This window comes from Gymnogyps californianus, chromosome 5 (genome assembly GCF_018139145.2).
Source record: "Gymnogyps californianus isolate 813 chromosome 5, ASM1813914v2, whole genome shotgun sequence".
Taxonomy (NCBI): Eukaryota; Metazoa; Chordata; class Aves; order Accipitriformes; family Cathartidae; genus Gymnogyps; species Gymnogyps californianus.
Genome location: NC_059475.1, coordinates 68653160 through 68673362, shown reverse-complemented (window position 1 = coordinate 68673362; position 20203 = coordinate 68653160). Strand labels below are relative to the sequence as shown.

At 62.4% G+C, this 20203-nt stretch overlaps 2 protein-coding genes across 4 annotated transcripts; one reads left to right on the top strand and one right to left on the bottom strand.

Moving 5' to 3' along the window:
• ABHD12B (abhydrolase domain containing 12B) lies at positions 1-5964 on the top strand. The gene is made up of 13 exons (XM_050897941.1): positions 1-125; positions 1924-2051; positions 2534-2636; positions 2769-2888; positions 3222-3252; positions 3418-3463; positions 3555-3684; positions 3938-3978; positions 4269-4348; positions 4521-4603; positions 5202-5280; positions 5451-5575; positions 5900-5964. Exons 1-13 carry the CDS (start codon positions 1-3, stop codon positions 5919-5921), a joined length of 1113 nt encoding a protein of 370 aa, XP_050753898.1. The 3' UTR covers positions 5922-5964.
• PYGL (glycogen phosphorylase L) lies at positions 5867-19099 on the bottom strand. Of its 3 annotated transcripts, XM_050897773.1 has the most exons (20): positions 18816-19099; positions 17137-17238; positions 15290-15368; positions 14880-14983; positions 13184-13315; positions 12492-12603; positions 12327-12409; positions 11132-11275; positions 10869-10961; positions 10445-10591; positions 9675-9838; positions 9459-9573; positions 9109-9210; positions 8878-9025; positions 8706-8764; positions 8256-8397; positions 7884-8091; positions 7670-7804; positions 7049-7115; positions 5867-6825 (listed from the first exon to the last, which is right to left on the bottom strand). In XM_050897773.1, exons 1-20 carry the CDS (start codon positions 19056-19058, stop codon positions 6637-6639), a joined length of 2568 nt encoding a protein of 855 aa, XP_050753730.1. In that variant the 5' UTR covers positions 19059-19099; the 3' UTR covers positions 5867-6636. The 3 variants fall into 3 exon arrangements, with proteins under 3 accessions (XP_050753730.1, XP_050753732.1, XP_050753731.1); XM_050897774.1 differs by lacking the exon at positions 17137-17238 and having other exon boundaries at positions 6078-6825; XM_050897775.1 differs by lacking the exons at positions 15290-15368; positions 17137-17238 and having other exon boundaries at positions 14880-14900.
• Between the last annotated feature and the right edge of the window lie 1104 nt (positions 19100-20203).

Genomic DNA, 20203 nt, shown 5'->3' with positions numbered 1-20203 from the left:
ATGCGGCGGCGCGGCGAGCGGGGCGGCGGCGGTGGCGACGGTGAGGGCCACGGCGACGGTGAGGGCCACGGCGACGGCGACAGCGCCCGGGCGGAGGGTAGGGCCGGCGCGGCCCGGCGGGAGCGGTGAGTACCCGCCGCGGTGCGGGCAGCCCGGGCTGCCGGGCCGGCGTAGGGGCGCTGCCGGGTGCCCGGCTGCGACTCGGGGCCGGGCAGCGCCGCGCTGCGTTCCCCGGGATCGTGTCCCCGTCCCCGTGCGGTGTTTCTCCGCTGGGTCGCCTTGTTCCCTGCCGTGGCCGTGCTCTGTTCCCCGGCTGTGTCCGCTGCCGCGTCCCCTGTCACCATGCGCCGCCGCTCTTTCCCCGGTGCCGTAGGTGTGTCCCCGTCCCGTGGCCCTGCTACCCTGCCGAGGCCGTCATCCTATGCTGTGGCCATGCTCCTGTGTCCCCACGCCATGACCTTGTCACCTTGCTGGGGCCATGAGCCCATGTGTGTCCCCCCAGCCTGCCACAGCCATGATCCTGTACCACGGCCGTGTCCCCATGTCACCCTGCCACGGCCGTGATCCGATATGATGGCCATGTCCTCTCCCCCATCGTGATTCCATGCTGGGACTGTGTCCCCATGTCACCTTGCCGTCCCCACGAAGCCATGCGGTGGCCTGTTGCCGTGCCGGCTGTCAGAGGTGCCCCTTGGCGGGCATGTCCCCCGGTCCAGACCCGTCAGTGCTCACCTGCAGCAGGTATTGTGCAAGAGCGGGTGTGGGCGCTCACCCCTGCACTTGAATATTAGGTGTAGGCCAAGAGCAGCACCTAATAATTAACTGCGAGGGCATTGCTGGCCCGTTGCTGCCGGCGTACAGCGGGACTGCTCAGACCAAAGTCTTGGGGGGTGCCTGGCATTCGAGGAGCTCCCCGTGGCTCCAGCACGGCTCATGCCACCCTGCCACCCTCCCGGGAAGGGTGCCTGTGCCCGGGGGACCATGCCATCTTGCCCTGGCACCCACTTTGCAACCTTTTCTCGGTATCTTGCAGCACGCCCCAGGGCAGGCAACGGACTAAATCCGCTTCTGCAGGAGCGCCCATGACCCCAGGCACGCACTGGCAGGGAGCGAGCTGTGCTTGGACGCCTGTCAGAAACCTCTGCCCTAAATCCCCCAGTGCCCAGACTAGTTTCCCCATTGCCCAGCACCGTCAGGCTGTGAGAGACGTTGATGCCGGGCAAGCTGCAGCTCTTGGCTTTCCCTTCCCTCTCGGAGGCTGAGGCTGGGGCTGGCCGGCGGCTCGCTGCAGAGGGCACGGCCTGGGGTGGCTGGATGCCTCCCCCAGCCCTTCGGGGCAGGACGCTGTTGGAGGTGGTCACGCTCCCCACCCTGTGCTGGTGGCACTGGGGGACATCGCTCTGGGGGCTGGTTTCTCCCCCGGTGCTGTGGGCTCCCTGAACCCCTTTCCCAGCTTTCCGCCTTGCCTCTGGAGAATTGCAGAGGCTCTTGGTGCCGGGCTTGGGGACACCTCCGTGACTGTGTCTCGCCAGCCACGGCTCGGAGTGTTGCCACAGAGTATCGGTCACTCCTTATTGCCGGTTTGGCTTGCAGTGCCCGGCCCTGGCACGTGTCCTGCCCTTCCTGCCTGCTGGTGTCCCGTGGGAGGCTGTGGGGGACCGGATCGTGGCCTCTCACGACTCTGTGTCATGCTGGGGCTGCTCCAACACCTCGGCTCCATCCCCAAAAGCCAAACACAACCCCGGTGTGGGGAACCAGTTCCCGGTCCCCAGGGGGACACAAATGGCGGCCTCAGGCCCTTGCAGCGGAAAAGCCGCTGTATCCAACCATCACGACTGGGGTTGGGAACGGGGACCCTGCTCCGCTGTGCCCCAAAGCCCTTGGGGCAGGAGGGGATGTACTAACAAGATGCCTTCCTTGCAGGGGCTGGCTGGCCTGGCGCCCTTGGCTGCGCACCCTCCTCCTGGACCTGCTCCTCATCTACGTCTCCGTGCCCTTCCTCATCCGCCTCTTCCCAGTCCTGCTCACCAAATTCGTCTTCCTGAACTTCCGTGAGTGCCCTGGGGCTGTCCCAACCGGGAGAGCCCCCTCCCAGGGATTCAGGAGGCAGGAGGCTGGGAGGGGTCCCCAAAACATGGGTGGGGTCGCACCCAGCGCCTGGGTGGCACCGGGACAGCACCCATCCAAACCCCCCCCTTGCTGCGGGCTTGCAGAGGAGGCACAGAGGGACCTTTCCCGTTGGCGCCTCGTGTTTTGCAAGCTGTAATAACGCGGTGCCGCCGACCCTGTTTACTGCCTGAAGTTGCAACACATCTGGGCACGCACAGCGTCAACGGGGCTAGAAATCCGGGTGGGAGGGGATGGCAGAGGGCTGTGCTTGCCTACCCGCTCCCCGAGCCGGCTGTAGCACGGCCCTTGGCTTCCAGGCAAATAATTTAAAAACAATAATGTGTTGCTTTGGAAAAATGCATAAAAGCAGCTGGGTATGAGGATTCCTGGGTTGCCCATGCGATGGCTGCGATTTCTCCATCAGTGGCGTTCCCCTTCTTCACGGACCTTCGGCGGCCGGAGCTGCTGCTGAACAACACCGTCAGCCTGTACCTCGCCACCGAGCCAGGCATCACAGTCGGCGTCTGGTGAGCGGCGCAGCCCCGGCATCCCGGGTGGGCACAGTCGCGTGGCTATGCCAGTGTCCTGGCTAAACCGGGTGGAGTCGTGTGTGTCGTGTGTGTCCCCCGTCCCGGGTAACCCCGCTCTGGCCTCCCCAGGCACACGGTGCCGGGCAGCAGAGGGGCCGAGGCGCGGGGCAAGGACCAGCGTTGGTACGAGGAAGCACTCGCCGACGCTCACCCTGTGATCATCTACCTGCACGGCAATGGGGGGACCAGGCGAGTAGCCGTGAGTGCCGCTGCGGGGCTGGGACCGCGCGCCTGCCTCTCCCGGGGAGGACGGGTGCGGTGGCCGTTGTCACGCAGCGTGTCTGCGTGGGGTGAGAACTAGCAAACTCGGCGCAGCAGCCGGCGGTTTCTGGGCTGCTGCGGCAGTTTCTGACCCCATGGGTGGAGGAAAATCCCTTTGAGTTAAAGGGAAATGTGAAAACCCACCCATCCAGCTCTCCCTTCCTGGGAAAAGGTCACCCCGGTCCCTCGCCTGGACCGGCGCTGGAGGGGAGGGTTGCTTGAGGGTCCCTCCCCGAGCTCTAACCTCATTTTCCCCATCAGGGCTGCGAGCCACCGCGTCCAGTTCTTGAAGGTAAGTGGTCCCCTGTGGGGGGACTGGGACCTACCAGGGGTAAGGCTTACGCTGGCTCTGGGGACCCAAGAGGGACCCTGGGCAGAACAAGCCCGGCCATGCTGGGGGACCTGGGGGTGCATCCCCCTCGCCCCAGGACATAACGCCGTGCCACTCCTCTGACAGACGATGGGAGCTGCTGACTTCCACATCCTGGCTCTCGACTACAGAGGTAAAGTCATCCCCCTTGCTTCTCGCTGAGTGACCCCCCCCGGGACCGGTCTCCCCCCCAGGGTCATGACACCGAGCCGTGTTCCCCACAGGCTATGGGGACTCCAGTGGGTACCCCACGGAGAGCGGCTTCACCACGGACGTCCTGGCACTCTACGACTGGGCCAAAGCACGGAGCGGGAACAGCAGCATCCTCTTCTGGGGACACTCCTTGGGGACAGGGTAGGTGCGGGGATGGGTGATGGGGGGGAAGCCCCATGGGTGCTGGCTGATGCCAGAGCCCACAGCCGGTCCCTGGGCTGTGACACTGCTGCCAGACTGGTGCCACCCGGGGATGGACCAAGGGGTTGGAGCAGCTCCTTGGTGGAGGCACCTGCAAAGCAAAACCCAGCAGGCAAGGGGGGGTCTGAGGGTGCTGTGCACCCCGCCGGGGCATCATGGCTGCTCCCCCTCACTGTCACCTCTCTTCTCACAGGATTGCCACGAATGTGGCAAGAAAACTGCAGGAGGAGCGAGGTAAGGGCCAGGGTGGTTGGGTTGGTCCCACGTGGTGTCCCCCCGGGGCTCTGCACGTCCCTGGCCAGATTGTGGGGGCCACAGAGGAGCTGGGGAGCCCTGTCACTCTCTGCTCGAGCGTCAGGCTCGGCCCCCGCAGCGGGGACAAGTGGCCATCTCCATCCTCCTTAGTGGGATGGGGGCATCTTGGCCTCATGGCTGCTGCCTGGGACGGGAGTGTGACAGCAGCCCAGGGAGGGGGGGGACAGCCCCCCGCAGCCATGCCTGCTCTCACCCCCCTCTGCCCTCAGGGGTCCAGGTTGATGCCGTGGTCCTGGAGTCGCCCTACACCAACATCCGCGAGGCGGCTGCCCACATCCCCATCACCAAGGTGAGCCTGGGGACTCTGCCCACGGGGTCCCCCAGCAGTGGTGGGTGGGGGGCTCTGCCCACAGGGTCCCCCAGTGGTGGCAGCCCCAGCTACCCAGGGCTCCCCCTTGGCATGGGAAGGGTGCAGGAATCAAAGCCATGACTTAGCATCCCCCCACCTCTCTACCGGGCAGATCTACCGCCAGTTCCCTGGTTTCCAGTACCTCATCCTGGACTCGCTAGCTCTGGGCAACATGTTCTTCCGCAGCGACGAGAAGTGAGTGCCCGGAGGGATGGGGCACAGCCGTCCCCGTGGGGCTGCGGGCATGATGCTGGGACCACCTGGCCGAGGAGGGGCAGGTCGGACGTGTCACACCATGCAATCCCTGCACTCTTATTTGTGTTTGCCCAGCTTACTCATGCTTTAAAAGTGGCTTTTTATTTGCGTAACTTCAGATATCAATATTACTATTGAGCAAAGTCCACAAGCCAACATCCTTTTTTTGAGCACTACATGCTCGAGTCCCATCCGCCTTGCAGCATACACACGCTGTGGCGGCAGGGTCCTTCCTCCTCCGTGTTTGTGGGTGCCTTTGCTAAAAGCCACCTGGTTCACGGGTGTTTTTGAAGCCTGAGCACCCTGTGTTGGCGCTTTAAGGTTATTAGGGTGCTTGGTGCTGGGGCGAGCAGCATGGGCATCACCCTGGGGCAGTTCAGCTGCCCTTAGCCACCGATGGGCTGGGATGGCTCTGAAAGGCAGCACTGGGGCGGTGGGGTGTCAGGGTTGCTGTGGGGGTTTTAGCAGCACCCAGGGAGGCTCCCACGGGTCTGTCGGCTCCAGGGTGGCTCCTCAGTGCTGTGCTTGCTGCCCGCAGCGTGAAGGTGCTGGCCTGCCCACTCCTCATCCTGCACGCAGAAGATGATGCTGTGCTGCCTCCGCACCTGGGCCGCAAGGTGAGGACCACCATCGCCTCCATGCGGGCTTTAACGGGGGTGGGTGCTGGTTTAGCCTGGTTTTGGGGGGGGCTGAAGGGGAGGGAGAGGGGGTGGCCAGCCCCAGGGTGCCAGGAGGGGGTTTGGGGTCCCCTGTGAATGCCGCTAACCACGCTCCCACCCCGCGGCAGCTCTTCGAGATGGCACGCAGCGCCTACAAGGACAAAACCAAGGTGAAGTTCATTACCTTTCCTGAAAAGCTGGGCCTGGGCCACGACTACATCTCGTTCAACCCGGAGCTGCCCGCTCTGGTGAAGTAAGTGCTGCTCTGCAGAAGTGGGGAGGGGCATAGAATGAGCCTTGGCCTCTTCTTCCACGGGTGCACCCTCGCCTGCCACAACCCTGCTCCTTCCCCTCCCTACGGTGCTTGCTGGCATCAATTTTTGAGCTCCAGTTGCTCCTCACTGCCCTGAGCTTGTCCTCAGCCCAGGTGTCACAGGGAGGTGACCCTGGGGACAGCCCCCAGCTCGTCTTTGCTCAAAGCTCAGCTCAGACCCCCATCCAGGGATCAGAAATCAGGCTCTCAAGCAGCACAGGACGGTCAGTGATACAGCGTAAGGTTTATTGCGTCTTGTTGCAGAGACTTCTTGAACATGAAGTGATGCCAGCTGCTGCGTGCAGCGACCACGAGCACTCCCTCAAACCCACACCAGCAACCCCTCATGGTACTGAACTTACTGCTGTACGTAATAAAAACTACTGAGAAACTTTTTAATTCGCCCACTGCCTCGAGGACGCTGCAGGTTAGTCAGGGGCTGGAGATAACTGCTGTGATCTGGGTGCTGCTCCTGGGACAGCACCGTGCAAGCCGTGACTGGGAGCATCGTACGGGGCAGTGGTGGGGGTATATGGAGAGTATATAATGGTATATATACACCATTAAATATAGTATATTTAATCCCCCTGGCACTGATGCCTCAGGACTGGCAAGAGCTGCACCCCAAGTCCTGCTTCAGCATCACCTGCAAGGGCTCAGACAGCTGTGGCCAGCTGTGCTGCCCACCCTGGCCGGCACTGAGCCCCAGCAGCTTGCCCCCCGCACCCTTTCTGCGTTAGCGTTGGTGCAAGCGAGCCCAGTCCCTAATTTTAGGCTTCAGCAAACAGTCCCTTGGACTCCAGTGGCACTTTTATTTTTAGCACCTATGCAAGCAACAGGGCGACACGGTTTCGCTTTCTTCACGACACTTATGTTATAAAACCCCCCTTCCCCGTCCGCAGGAAAGCCAGCAGCAGCAACACAGAGACTAGACAGCAGAGACAATTTTACAGCGCACGTGCTCGCATCCCCCGGCTCCGGCCGGCAGCAGCTCCGTGCCCCTACGCCGCCGTGCCGTTGGGGGTCTTGTCCTCGGCCGCATCCCGGGGCTCGTTGGGCGGCGGGATCTTCAGGTCAGAGGGCTCCACGTGCCAGATGTCCCGGGCGTACTCCTTGATGGTGCGGTCGCTGGAGAACTTGCCAGCCGCCGCGATGTTCCTGATGACCATCTTGGTCCATGCCTTGGCGTTCTGCAAGGAGAGTGGTGGGACGGTGCAGCCGGAGGCTTGCGCCCATGGGTGCCACTTTGGCCCCGAGACTGGCTTTCAACCAGGGACCCCCTGCAGCAGCACAGCCACGAGCCTCCTCGCCAGGAACCCATCTATGTGCACAGCCCCACCAGACCCCTTCTCCAGGATGGGATGTTGTGCCCCCATCACAGCTCCCCCGCCTTGTCCCCGGGCTGGCACTCACCAGGTACAGCTCGCTGACCTTCTCCTGGCATTTGACATAAGCCTCGTAGTCCGCAAAAACTTTAAACCTGTAGCAGCGAAGAAAGCGGGAGTCAGCGACAGCAGAAATGCGCAGGTGGGAGCACGGCAGCGGCTGGTGGCTGCAGTGCACGGGGCTCGGGCTGCCAGATTTGGGGCTTCCTCCAACAATAATGCTTCAGACAAATTCATCCTCCCCAAGCCCTGTTTGTAGGGTGCCCTGCGGCTGGACGGGTGCCCCGGGAGGGCACACCCTGCGTCAGCTCACCACGAAGACATTTCCCCGATGCAAACGCCCACGGCCCTTGGCTGCTTAGTGCTCCGGCCAGGAAAGCCCTTGAGATACCTAAAAGCACCTATCATCTGGCGAGGGCTGCGCGCTCAAATGTGTCTTGGCTTTAATGTACCCCAGGCTTTAATGCGGCAAGCGTGAAGTGCTGCACATGGAGAGCCATCAATTGCTCTTCCATGTGCACAACATCAGGGCCAGAAAATGGGACCTTAGCAGGCAGAGGGTGGATGGTTGGTGCAGGGTGCTGCTCTGCACGGGCACCAGGAGTTTGGTGGAGAGACCCAACCCTGGGATGGTATCCCCAGGCCTTACCGGTCATGGTGGAAGAGCATATTGACCACATCTTTGAAGAGGTCAGGCTCCTCTGGGGAGAAGAAGCCGCTCTTGATCTGGTCAATGGCTTGCTTCAACTCGGGGAGCCGGTCGTAGTACTCCTGGGCGTTGTACCTGGCAGGGAAGGGTTGATATGAGACGGTGCTGCTCCAGCTGCCCGTGGTAGCACCCCTGTAGTGTCCCCAGCCCTCACCCTTTCCTGTCCAGCTCCGTGACGTCCTCTACCCTCATGCCAAAGATGAACAGGTTCTCCTCTCCAGCCTCCTCGGCCATTTCCACGTTGGCTCCATCCATGGTGCCGATGGTCAGAGCCCCGTTCAGCATGAACTTCATGTTCCCGGTACCCGACGCCTCGGTGCCCGCCGTGGAGATCTGCTCCGACAGGTCGGTAGCAGGGATCACTGCCAACAAAACACAGGGACACAAGGGGCTAACGGTGACCAGCTTTAGGTTTGTATCGTGCTGAAGGACGTTAGATCTGCTGTCTCGCAGTGATGGAGCCATGGGCTGGTGGAGAGCCACGGGGCGGACATCCCCTCCCCACTGTGTGCCCCACATAGGCTACCTTTCTCTGCCAGCGAGACCCTGTAGTTCTCCAGGAAGATGACCTTCAGCTTGCTCCCCACAACGGGGTCGTTGTTCACAACCTGAGCCACAGCGTTAATGAGCTTGATGATCATTTTAGCCATGTGATACCCTGGGGCAGCCTAGGAGAAAAGCCACGGGTGAGCCTGGAGGGCTGGTGCCAGGGGCAGGCGAGGAGCACCCAGCTCCCGCATGCCCAGGGAAGAACCCACTCAGCCCTGCTCCCATCCCTCATCCAACCCATGCGTTGTGCCACCAAGTTTTTGGGGGCTTGCATGACCATAGGCAGCAGAACCTTGCTTGGGTTGAAGCCCAAGGGCTTCTCAGAGGGCTTCAGGGACACAACCCCATGAGAACATCTGCGCCCAAATCCCCTAGAGCATTTTCAAGGACTTCCTCCAAAATGCCTAAAACTCCTGACCCAACTTACCTTGCCCCCAATGATCACTGTCCTTGGCACAAACAGCTTTGCAGGATCCTTCCTGATGCCTGGAGAAGACAGCAGCGTGGTGTCACCCTCTGTTTTAGCTGCAGCCCCGGGGGATAGGGATGCTCGTGCACCCCAAGGGCAGCCTGTCCCCTCGGGGCGCGCGGTAGCTTACGGTTGTACATGGTGATGACGTGCAGGCAATTCATCAGCTGCCGCTTGTACTCGTGGATCCTCTTCACGTGCACGTCGAACATGGAGGAAGGGTTCATCTTCACTTTGTACTCCTTCTCCAGGTACAGCGCAAACTTCACCTTGTTCTCCTGGGTGAGGGCAGGGAGCACGTCAGCCCCCCAGCCTGTGCTCCCCCTGCCTGCGTTCCCCCCCCCCCGCCCGCACCCCTCACCTGCTTCACTTTGGCAACCTCCCGGATGAAGAGGTCGTCATCCACAAACTCGTGCAGCTTTGTCAGCTGGCTCAGGTCCCGCACGTAGTCCTCCCCGATTTTCTGCAACAGGAGCACAGGCACGGGCTGACGGTGGGATGGGGGCGGCCGCCTTCATCCGGCACGCTGCTCCCACCCGGCAAAGCCAGCGGCGCTTGGGAAGCGGGAACGGAGCACTCGGGTGAGATGCAAACAGAGCTTGACCATTTAGAAGATGTAAATGGCTGAGGTTGGAGCGCTGTCCCTGGGGGCAGCGTCCCTGGGGTTGGGAAGGGTCGGGGGCCAGCATGCTTCCCCCCCAGTGCCGTTACCTCTGCGATGAGCTCCGCCAGCCCCGGGTTGCAGAGCAGGAGCCAGCGCCGCGGGGTGATGCCGTTGGTCTTGTTCTGAAACTTCTCCGGCTCCAGCGCTGCAAAGTCCTTGAAGCTACGAGGACGAGGAGGGGACAGCTTCAGGCTCGCCCACCTGGCACCACCACCGTTTCCAAGCCGAGGGTGATCCACCACCGCCTCCCGCCCCACGCTTACACTTGAGTCTTGACTATTTCGGAGTGGATCTTCGCCACGCCGTTGACAGCGTGGGAGCCGACGATGCAGAGATGGGCCATGTTGATCCTCTTGATGCCTCCCTCCTCTATCAGGGACATCCTCCGCAGCCGGTCCACGTCATTAGGGAAGAGGGACGCGATGTGCTGCCGGTGGAGGCAGGAGAGGCGGTGAGCAGTGCCGGCGTTTAGAGATGTCCCACCTGATGGCTCCCAAAGAGGGGGCCACAGCGGTGTCCCCAGTGCATTTAACACCAGCCAGAGCGGTGGCTTTTACTCCAGAGTGACGGTGCAAACCCCCTCCAAAGGGTGCCCTTCCCCAGCATGGATGTCTCTGGACAGGACCCCCCAAGTTCCCCACGGAGAAGGGCTTGTGGGCACATGCTTGGCCAGTGGGGCTGTTTTGGCAAAAGCCTCGTGCTGCCAGACCAGGAGACCAAACCACCATCTCCTTTGTACTCCCAACCTCATCCTCTTCCAGGATGAATTTAGCGTTTAGGGAGCAAAGAAATGCCAACAGGCAAGTCCCTGGAGCAATGGGTGAAGCCTTTAAAACAGCCACTAACTGCGGGATGGCAATGCACTGGCGGGAAGGGCTTTCCTACATACCAACCTCCCCAAATAGCAGCCAGAACCACCTGGTCACACACCCAACATCATCGCTTTGTGCATCCCCCTAATCCCGACAGCACAACGCGTGCCATCCCCGTCCCCCTCTCCGAGAGAGCTCCTGCACTGCCCCAAGACACTTACATCCAGGTGTCTCTGGTTGATCTCATAGATGATCTGTAGGTGTCTGGGGAGCAGCTTCTCCACCAGGTCCACCGGCCAGCGCTCCAGGGCTTCGGGGAGCACTGTGTGGTTGGTGTAGGCAAAGGTTTGCTTGGTGATGTCCCAGGCCTGCCAGGGGGAGAGCCGGCGCTGAGCGGTGAGGGTGGAGGCAGCCCCGGGTGGGTGCCAGCAACCCACGCATGGTGGTCCTCCCACCATGGCCAGCAGCACGGCCGAGCTGGCTCCTCCAAGTCCATACCAGTTAAACCCAACGTGACTGCTCCACGTCACTCCCCAGGCCACCAGCAGCTACAAAACTGGTTCCCCAGCTCCTCTGCCGCGGGCGGGCAGGCAGGAGGGTGGGTGCAAGCGGAGGGGACCCAGGGGCCAGGTCGGGTCTCCCTACCTTGTTCCACGGCAGCTTCTCGATGTCCACAAAAATCCTCATCAGCTCGGGGATGGCCATGGCGGGGTGCGTGTCGTTCAGCTGGATGGCGACCTGTGGGGAGACAGGGGTGGCACACGGGGACACGTGGGCATCCTGCTGCCCAAGCCAGCCAGGCACAGGCACCCACGGAGGGTCCACAAAACCCCTCCAGCCCGGGGTGCGCATCTGGGAGGCATCGAAATGAGCTCTGAGGCGCACGTCAGAGCAACCCTGGCTCGTACCTGGTCGGGGAAGGAATCAAACACGGTTCGGACACTGTCTGTGCTCCCGAATTTGGACGCTTTGAAGCGGCGTATGATGTCCTGGAGGGTGGCAGCCACGACGAAGTATTCCTGCTTCAGCCGCAGCTCCTTCCCCTCGAAGAACTGTGAGCAGAGAAGCGGGACGCTGCAGGATTGCACTGCGCTGCCCAGGCACGCCTGTGCCAGAGGAGCTGCGCCTTCCCGGGGCTCCCTGCCGTGTGGGGACCCACGCCGGCACACATCCACCGCACGGCACGGTGTGAGCCCCCAGCGCTTCCCCAGTGCCGGTGTTGGCAGCAGCTCAAACCCCGACGTCTTCTCACTTCCCAGCTTTCAGGACAGGGGTTTTGAGATGCGCTGGTACAAACAGAGGTTTATATCCCCCCCCAAGCATCGTGGAAAGCTGTTCTCCCCAGTGCCCTGGTTTGAAAATTGTGGCTGCAGAAAAAAAGATACTGGGGCAACGGGAAGGAAAGCCATAGGGGCTGTATTAGCTATTTCTAAGACAAAAATGAAAACCACCATTCACGCAGCACAAAACATCAACCCACTGGTCTGTGAGAGAGGATCTGCAGCTTCACCGCTGGAGCTGTGGTGCCCCCAGCTCTTCTCACCAGGCTGGGGTAGGATTAAATGGGACAAAAAAAAAAAAACCTTATCAAGGCTTGACCAGAACAGGCTGCAGAGCAAGGAAAGCTGCCCTTCATCGCCTTCCCCAGCTCCACAGCTCGTTTAGTGCCTGGGGAAGGGTTGTACATCCCATCGCGCCTCCGTGCCAGCCAGCGTGCAGCACGGCAAGAACACCCGCAGCAAGAGGTCGGGATGCAAACGGCAATTTGAGGCACAATCTCTGGTCCTGGGCTACAAGGGCTGGGCAGGAAAATGCCAGCAGTGTTCATCAGTTTGCCTTCATGTTATATTTTGAAACTCGAGGAACATTTCTGCAGCAGGACGTGCTCATTCCCACTCCTCCTCCTTTACCGCGCTGAGCATGGATTTACCCGGGAACAGACTCATCTCTGCTGCAGCCCCGGTGAGAGGCAGCAATCCCCATCCAAGCACTACAGCCGGCTCAAAACACAACTAAAACATCTCTGCAATGTCCCGGCAAGAGGGGCTGCTCCGCAATCTTTAGCCAGCCCTAAAACAGGGACACCCCTCCATCCCGACTTACGTTGTCGTTGGGGTAGAGGACGCGGGATATGTTCTCCGCCAGGTTTCTGTCCAGCACAGCCTGGATGTAGTCTCCGATATTGACTGGGGAGGAGCAGAGGGATAAGGTGGGCGCAGGACCCCCCCTCAGCCCTGTCCGCGCGGCACCCCGCCAGCACCCACTTACAGTCCCGCAGGTTGAAGTCGTTGGGTGCTCGAGCCGACCACAGGCGCATGGTGTTGACGGTGTTGTTCATGTACCCGGGCACGGGGGTATCGTAGGGCAGCGCCAGCACCACCTAGGACATCGGCAGGGCAGCCGGAGCCGTGCCGTGCCCCCGGCTGGTGTCCCCCCACGTCCCCCCTGCCCCGCCGGAGCCCTCCCATCCCACAGACCCTCCTGCAGAGGTGAGCTCAGGATTGCATCCATCTTCACGGAGTTGCACGCGTGGGGACATGCTTGGTATCCCCAGCCCCTGCCCCGGGGACACCCTGGTCCCCCAGATCTGCCTGGCGGCTGGTGTTTGCCAGAAGCACTCAGGGGATGGAGAGAGGCTTGCGAGGGTCAAGAGAAGCTTAATTTAAGCCGTCGTGCCAGGCTGTGCATTGCACACAGACCTGCTGGAGGGGCTTTTGCGTATTTCGGAGGTTGGCTGCAGATGTGGAGCAGCAAAATCTGTCCCCATCCCTATGTCCATCTCCTCCCCAATTTGCTCCACCGCTGCCTTTTCCACCCCAGCAGAGCAGCCTTGCCAGCGCAACCGTCCCCGGCAGGGATGCTGGCAGGACCCGTGCCCGGGGTGCAGCCGGCCAGCGAGAGCCCCCCAGATGATGGGACAAGCCATGCAAGGGGGGGTTCCCCTGCACCCCAGCCCGTACCTGGGTGTCGACCCACTTGGCGCCGGTGGCAGTGTGCTCCACCCGGCCGTAGAAGTGCACGGGCAGCATGTACTCGGGACGGGCTTTCTCCCAGGGGTTGCCGTGCCGGAGCCAGTCGTCGGCTTCTTCCACCTGCCAGAGGGAGCGAGAGCGGTGACGGGGTCACCCAGCCCCGGGGACCTCCCCGGGCTGTGCCACATGGAGGATGGCTGGGAAAGGCTCCGGCTGCTCGTGGCAAAGGGGATGATGCTTCGGAATCCTTCTGCCCTAAACCCGGATTTTGGCACCGCGGGGTGAGCCCGGAGGCAGGGCTCTACCCCGACTACCCTGAACCCTGCGGTCTCCCTGCCAGAGAGATGATGGATGAGGATGAGGTGGGGGTGAAAGCAACATTTCTCTTAGCGCACCCTTAACACCGCCATGCTGCGACCGATGTTGCTGCCATCAACCCTCTTAATTGGAGTTTCCATCCCAGCCTGCAGGCTGGCTAACGAAGCAGGCTCGTTCCCTAGCCTGGCAGAGCTGTTACAGGGGAGAGCCTGGGTTAGACATCGCCTTTGGCACGGCTGGGTCAGAGCTCTGGGCGGCAGGGGCGATGCGTGAGGGTCAGAGGAGATAAGCCCCGTTAGGACGCAGCAGCCGGGGAATCACTAGTTCACAGCGTCGAGGAGGAAAGGCCTCCACTTGCCGGCTGTAGATACAGCTTTTTGGAGATGCTCACAGGGTCCCTCCGGCTATTCCGGGTTGTCTCCCACCAGGGGTTTTGCTGATACACACCACGTTTTCCGTTGCATTTCCAAAACAGCCTCTTCCATCCTCTGATGCTTCACCCAGGCGGCGAGCAGCACAGCGGGGCTGCGGGGCTGGATCTGGCCTCCCCCAGACCTCCCCACACCATCCCCGTACCACCTCAGCGAAACCATCCCCACCCCGCGAGGAGCAGGGACACGACTTCTCCACCCTCGCCGGCTCCACGCAGCCACGGAGCAGCTCTCGGGGTGGTGCTGGCCCCGAGCAGGGCACGCTGCGGACGTGGACGAGGGCAGCCTGCAGCAGCCAGAAAACTCCCAAGGAGAGCATCCCGCTAGCCCCTGCGAGGAGCTGCTAGGAAGCACAGGGCACAGGGCGGCTGTGGCTCCGTGCAGGAGGAGCAGGGATGCCCAAGAGGTGGAAGCACTGGCCTCTCTGCTCCCACAGCAGCCCCAGAAAGGGGCCCTGCTCCCGGCGGGGATATAGCTCACATCCCCGCTCTGCGGGCAGGCATCCGCACAAACCCGGCTCGGGAGGAAAGGTTGTCACGCTGATGCCTCGCAGCTTTTTTGCTAATTATCGGGGTGTGCTGCGAGGCAGATCCGCTCCCCTCCGTGCCGCTGCACCGAGCCACTAACGGGCTTGACTGGGAACCGTGACACTGGCCGATCCCCAGCCCCGCACACCGGAGCCAGCTGGGATGAAGGACGAGCTTCCCCGCCGCAAGGAGGGATGCTATGTGCTTGCACCAGTTTAAGAAGTTAAACTCGTTCGAGAAAACATCTGACAAGTTTTAAGTATCACGGCACCAACTCTGGCTCCAGCAGTGTCCAAGCTAAGGGAGAGTGTCTGTGCATCCTGATCTTGGCCTGATCTAAGGGGAAGACCAGACCCGGGGCTTTGGCTGTGCCGGGGGAAGGTGAGGGCCGCACGCCTCTGTCCGTACCTGCCACCCATCCCGGATCTTCTGGTTGAAGATGCCGTACTCGTAGCGGATGCCGTAGCCGTAGGCTGCCAGCCCCAGCGTCGCCATCGAGTCGAGGAAGCAGGCTGCCAGGGAGAGAGGAGAGCAGGGAGCTGCACTTCCCCGGGGAGCCAGGAGCCCCGGGAGACAGCGGGTCCTTCTCCCCATGGACAGCCGATGGCAGCAAGCAGCCACCCCACAGGGACACCAGCCAGGGCCAGCAGCCACCGCCGCTTGCCGGCCACCCAGCACCTCTCGTCCAGTGCTGGAAAGGCTGGGGCGATAAACCCCCTCCCCCGGGTTTAGGTACCCCCCCACAGTGGATGCAAAGCCCCTGGGGCTGTGCCCCCCCCCACCCAGGCAACGAGACCATTTTCGGGGGGCTCACTCACCGGCAAGCCTGCCGAGACCGCCGTTGCCGAGACCGGCATCCTCCTCGATTTCCTCCAGCTCTTCCATGTCCAGCCCGAGCTACAGACGAGAAGGCGGCACTCTCAGAGCACCCAGCCCCGCGGCGGGGAGGCACTGCTGGCACGCACCCCTGGGTGCTGCCCTGCGCCCAGGTGGGCTCCCCTTGCAGGTGGGGCTCCAGGAGGGGTGGAAATGCACCCGACCCTGCAAGACCCATCCCTGCGGGTGGGACACCGTGATTTGCACCCAAAGCAGCCCCTCTCCCCCTCCACTGCTGCTCCACGGTATGGCAGGGACCAGCTCTGGTGTTTAAAGTCACTCCAGCAGCCTTTACGAGGGACACGCGTGCCCTTGACCTCACCGTGGACAAGCTCCTGGGGGTTGGGGGGCACCAGCCAAACCAGGGCGCTGCTCTCGTGGTCCCAGACATTTTGGGCCCGTCTCCCGAGGCTCGTTCCCGGGTCTGTTCCCTCTCTCCCTGCCCCAGCCCCACGGCTGCAGCCCCGCAGGGGCAGGTGCTGTGTTCCTGCTCCCCCAGCACCCCCATCCCACTGGGGCAGGCACCCAGGTGCCCGTCCCCCTGGCTCCAGGCATCACCCTTTAACAGAGACACCCAGAGAAGCAGCTACACCACTTTTACAAGGAAATTTAAAGTTCCCAGCCTGGGATGCTGTGGGAAGACGAGGTTTTGCCTATGCAAAGCTCCTCAGGCAGCTCAGCGGGAAATAAGACGGTGTCTCGTCAGGGCTGAGCCACCTTTTCCCCCAGGAACCTCTTGGTCCAACATCCCCCCGATGTCCCGTGGTCCCAGTAAGCAGGGACAACGCCAGTCCCACGGCCACCCATGCAGGAGGGCCGGACCCTGCACAAGTGGGGTGCACCTTCTCCCAAACCGGCCAGTCACAGACAGGTCGGGAGCACCAGCACCGGTCACAGCCTCGCCGGTGTTTCATGGCACGAGGCTGCACAGCTCTGAATTTCATCGGCAGCCCTCAATGCCTACAGAAATATCTTAAGTGATTTCTATGATGCCAAACATTTTATTTTAGAAACATTTGGCATTTGTGGGGGCTCAGCATACGCAGTAAGGAGGTTTTCCCTCAGAGCTTTACCTGCCATCGCTGCAAAGAGGATGATTTCCAAACGACCTCGCACCTTCTGCTTCCCCAGGCTACCGCCATGTAGCAGCCCAGGCTTTTCCCCACCACCCTCACCCCCAGCCAAGCTGCCACCCCTCATTGCAAGGTCAACAGATAAAAAAATAAAAAAACCCTAAAAATAAGTTCCTCTCCTTTGAACGTGTTTGCTCGAAAGCTTCTCCAGCTGTTGTGCAACCACCCCAGCCATGTCCGATGGTGTTGGTCGCCACGGGTGCAAGCAGAGGGCAGGGAGGCGGGGGGAAGGAGCCACCCAAAAACCTTCGACAACCCGAGTGCCGCACGGTGCCAGCGCTAGGCCAGGGTTGAGTTAGGCCAAGGTTTTATTCCCCTCTGCCATTGATTATAGCTATTAATGGCCTCATATATACAACCACGAGCTTCCTTGCAGTTGATGGGCTTCAGCCTGCATCCCACCGGTGCTTGGCAGCGCCGTGCCGCATCCCTCGGCACTCAGCCGCTGGGCTGGGCAGCCCCAATCAGGCTGCAAGCACCGGCTGCGGCCCCAGGCCTTTCGAGAGCAGGTTCTGGAGCAGCATTTATCCACTAAGGCATTGCCCGCGGCTCAAGGAGTGATTTGCAGCCAGCGCGGTAAAACACGGACATCCCCAGGAGTCGGAGAGCACTGAGCCCTCCTGGTCTGGATCCGCACCCGCCCCCGCGATGCTCACCTGGTAGATGGCTTCGTCACAGGCATTCTGCAGCCCCAGGTTAATCATGGTGTTCTGCAGCGTCCGCCCCATGTAAAACTCCAGGGAGAGGTAGTAAATCCTCTGAAAGAGAAAACGACTCCCCAGTCACCTTCCCCGGGGCCGGAGGAGGCTCCTCTGGATCCCAGAAGCCCTTATCAGGCGTTATCTCGAAGCAAGAGGAAAAACCTCGACTCTCAACAGAGCAGGGTGGTTTGCACCGGGAATTTGAAGGCTGGAGCTCCTCGGGGGCCCCGAGGCAGCCATGCCCTACAGCCCCTGCCCTGCTCTCCTGCCGCTGCTATTTCCCAAGCCGGGAAGAGGGTAGCGCCGAGGTGGTTTTGTTTAGAAAAGCCCCGGCGCGCCATCCGAGAGCAGGGACAGCTCCAGGATGGTCACCCTGAGCGTGCCGGTGGCTGCGGTGGTACAAAGTTTAAAGTTTAAGAGGAGACGTTTCCTAACGTCACCCCGAGCTGCAAAGCAACCGGAAAACCAAGCGAGCCGCCGGGGCTAGGCGAGTGCGGCAGTCGCGGGGACACGGGCTTCCTCTTGCCGTCCCCGGGGGTTTCGGTCTCAGGAGCACTGCGTGCTCTCGCCTCCCCTCTCACTGACACGATGGGCGCAGGAGGCAGCCGGTAACGCAGAGGCTCGTGTAAGCCATGCCCCGGCGTCAGCACCGGCAGGTTTTAAGGAAGGATTTAGGCTGGAGGAAGTCGCTGACTTGACAGGTTTCCCCAGGACCTGCGCGGGGTCGGGCTAGGGACGGCGATGGGTTGTGCTGGGCAGGATCAGTTGGGCTTACTGGTTTGGTCCCAGCAGAGCTGGAAGCAGTGACGCCGGGCGGACGGCACCCAGCACGGCTCGGCTATACAGGAGAGTCTGCAGATTCAAAGGAGGCTCATCTTTTTTCTCACCCCTACACGACACAAGGCGGGGTTTTGAGATATCGGGGGCTGGCACGGTCGCAGCGAGGCATTGGCAAGGCCACTCTGGCAGGGAGGAAATTGGAGGCGACAAGGCTGTCCAGGTGTCAGGAGGGGATTACTGCTTAATCCCCCAGCAGCCAGAGCCCGCGCTCGGTGCAAGCCAGCGCAGACGAGCAGCAGCCCATCAACTCCTGCACGAACCGGATCTCTCACGCTCGGGATCACCGTAGCGCAGATTAGGCTTGCGCCTATTTTAAACAAGACCAGCTTGCGGCTGGCTTCGGGTTCATTTAAGCCTTTCAACTAATTCACCCTAGAAGGCTTTGCAGCTGCTTTTGGTAGACCGCACCCACGCCAGCGCTGCGGGACAACAAACGCTGTTCCCATGCCCTGCACCCAGCTCCCGGCCAAGCTGCGCTCTGTTTGTTTTGCAAAGCAAAGGACAGTGGCCTCGCTTGTTAAAGTCCAGTCCCTATGCTCGGCAAAGTTAAGGGGGATACCCCTAAACCCAAGAAAAACCGAGCCCCCTCCTTCTCTATCTTCCCACAGCGCGTTCACAGAGGGAGGGTTTGCACGCAAGGGGTTACGACGGCTGGACAAATTCCCACCCCAGCCATAACGCAGGGCTCACCATGGGAAAGCCGGGGGGGGTCCCGCCGCCCTCCACCCCCTTGCCCTGCAAGGAGGGGTGTCCGTCCCCCCCCGTGTCCCCCCAGCATCCCCCCTCGCTCCCACCTTGGGGTCCTTCTCGTAGTAGTACTGCTGGGTGCGGATCCAGCGTCCCACCAGATGGTCCCGCACGGTGTGGGCAAGGGCGAAGTAGTAGTCACGGGGGGTGGCCACGTTGCGGTCCTTGACCAGGGTGAAGTGGAGGTGCCGGTTGAAGCCCCGCTTCAGCTCGGCCACGCTCTCGGCTCCCACGATCCCACGGATGCTGATCTGCTTTCGCCGCTCCTGGTCCGACAGCGGCCGCGACATCCCGGCGGGGCTGCGGGGACACGGGGGACACCGCCGCCGTAGGGCTAGGCACCGGCACCGGGTTCCGCCTCCACCCCGGGGCCGAGCTCGCCGGCTGGGCCGGGCTGCCGGTGTCCCGGGGAGGGGACGGGGACGGGCCGCCGCCACGGGCCGCCCACTCGTGGGGCGGGAGCGACGCTCCACCACCCGGGGCTGCGGAAAACGGGTGTGCCGGGAACCGCCACCCGGGGGTGCACAGAGGGGTGTGCAAAGGGGGGTACCCCGGGAACGTGCAAATGGGGTGCCCCAGGGACTGCCACGCCGGGAGTGCACAGACCAGCGTGCAAAGGAGGGGGTGCCTCGGGGATAGACACAGGGGCGTGCAAAGGAGGGGGGGTGTGCCCTGGGAACCGCCACCCCGGGGGTGCACAGAGGGGCGTGCAAAGGGGGTGCCCTGGGAACGTGCAAAGAGGAGGGGGGCACGGAGCTGGGGGATGAGCGCGGGTCCCCCCCGTCTCGTCTCGTCTCTTCTCTCCCCCCCCCCCCCTCGGCCGCACCTGCACCGGGCGGAGCGGCGCGGTCCTGGGCGCCGCCGCCTCCCCCCGCGCTTATCCGGGCGGCGGCGGCGGCGAGTGCGCAGCACCTCCCCACGCAGGGCTCCGCCCGCCCGCCCGGCCCCGCGGGGGGGGGCCGCCGCGGCTCCCGGGCCCACACACCGCCCTGCCCGCCGGCCCCGGGGCGGGGGAATGTCGATCTTATGGCCGAGACGGAAAGCGTCACGATCCCACCCCTGCCCGACTGCTGCCCTGCACCCCCCCTTCTCCTGCCCCCCCCTCCCTTGCACCCCTTCCCCTGCCCACCCTCCCTTGCACCCCTTCTCCTGCCCCCTCCCTTGCACCCCTTCCCTGCCCCCCCCTCCCCTTCCCTCCCCCTCCCTTGCACCCTTTCTTCTGCCCCCCCCCCCCGCAGCCATCTCCCCTGCCCCCTCTCCCCTCGCCTCCTCACTTTTCCCTGCCTGCCTCTCAATCCCTCTGGAAATGGCGTGGGATTTCTTCCGAGCGGCTCCGGGCGCTTCACAACCGCCTCCCCGAGCAGGCTCCGTGGCTGCCTGCCCTGCCTGCCTGCGGAGTCCTGCCCTGCCTCCGGTTCCTCCGGAGGGCAAGAAT

Coding starts and splice junctions, on each gene's coding strand:
- PYGL (XM_050897773.1), bottom strand. CDS start 19,058: ATGTCGCGGCCGCTGTCGGACCAGGAGCGGCGAAAGCAGATCAGCATC. Junction 13,316..14,879: donor AGATCCGGGATGGGTGGCAG/GTACGGACAGAG, acceptor TCCCTCTGGCAG/GTGGAAGAAGCCGACGACTG. Junction 8,765..8,877: donor CGTCATCACCATGTACAACC/GTAAGCTACCGC, acceptor TGTCTTCTCCAG/GCATCAGGAAGGATCCTGCA.
- ABHD12B (XM_050897941.1), top strand. CDS start 1: ATGCGGCGGCGCGGCGAGCGGGGCGGCGGCGGTGGCGACGGTGAGGGC. Junction 126..1,923: donor GGCGCGGCCCGGCGGGAGCG/GTGAGTACCCGC, acceptor CCTTCCTTGCAG/GGGCTGGCTGGCCTGGCGCC. Junction 5,576..5,899: donor GAGCTGCCCGCTCTGGTGAA/GTAAGTGCTGCT, acceptor GTCTTGTTGCAG/AGACTTCTTGAACATGAAGT.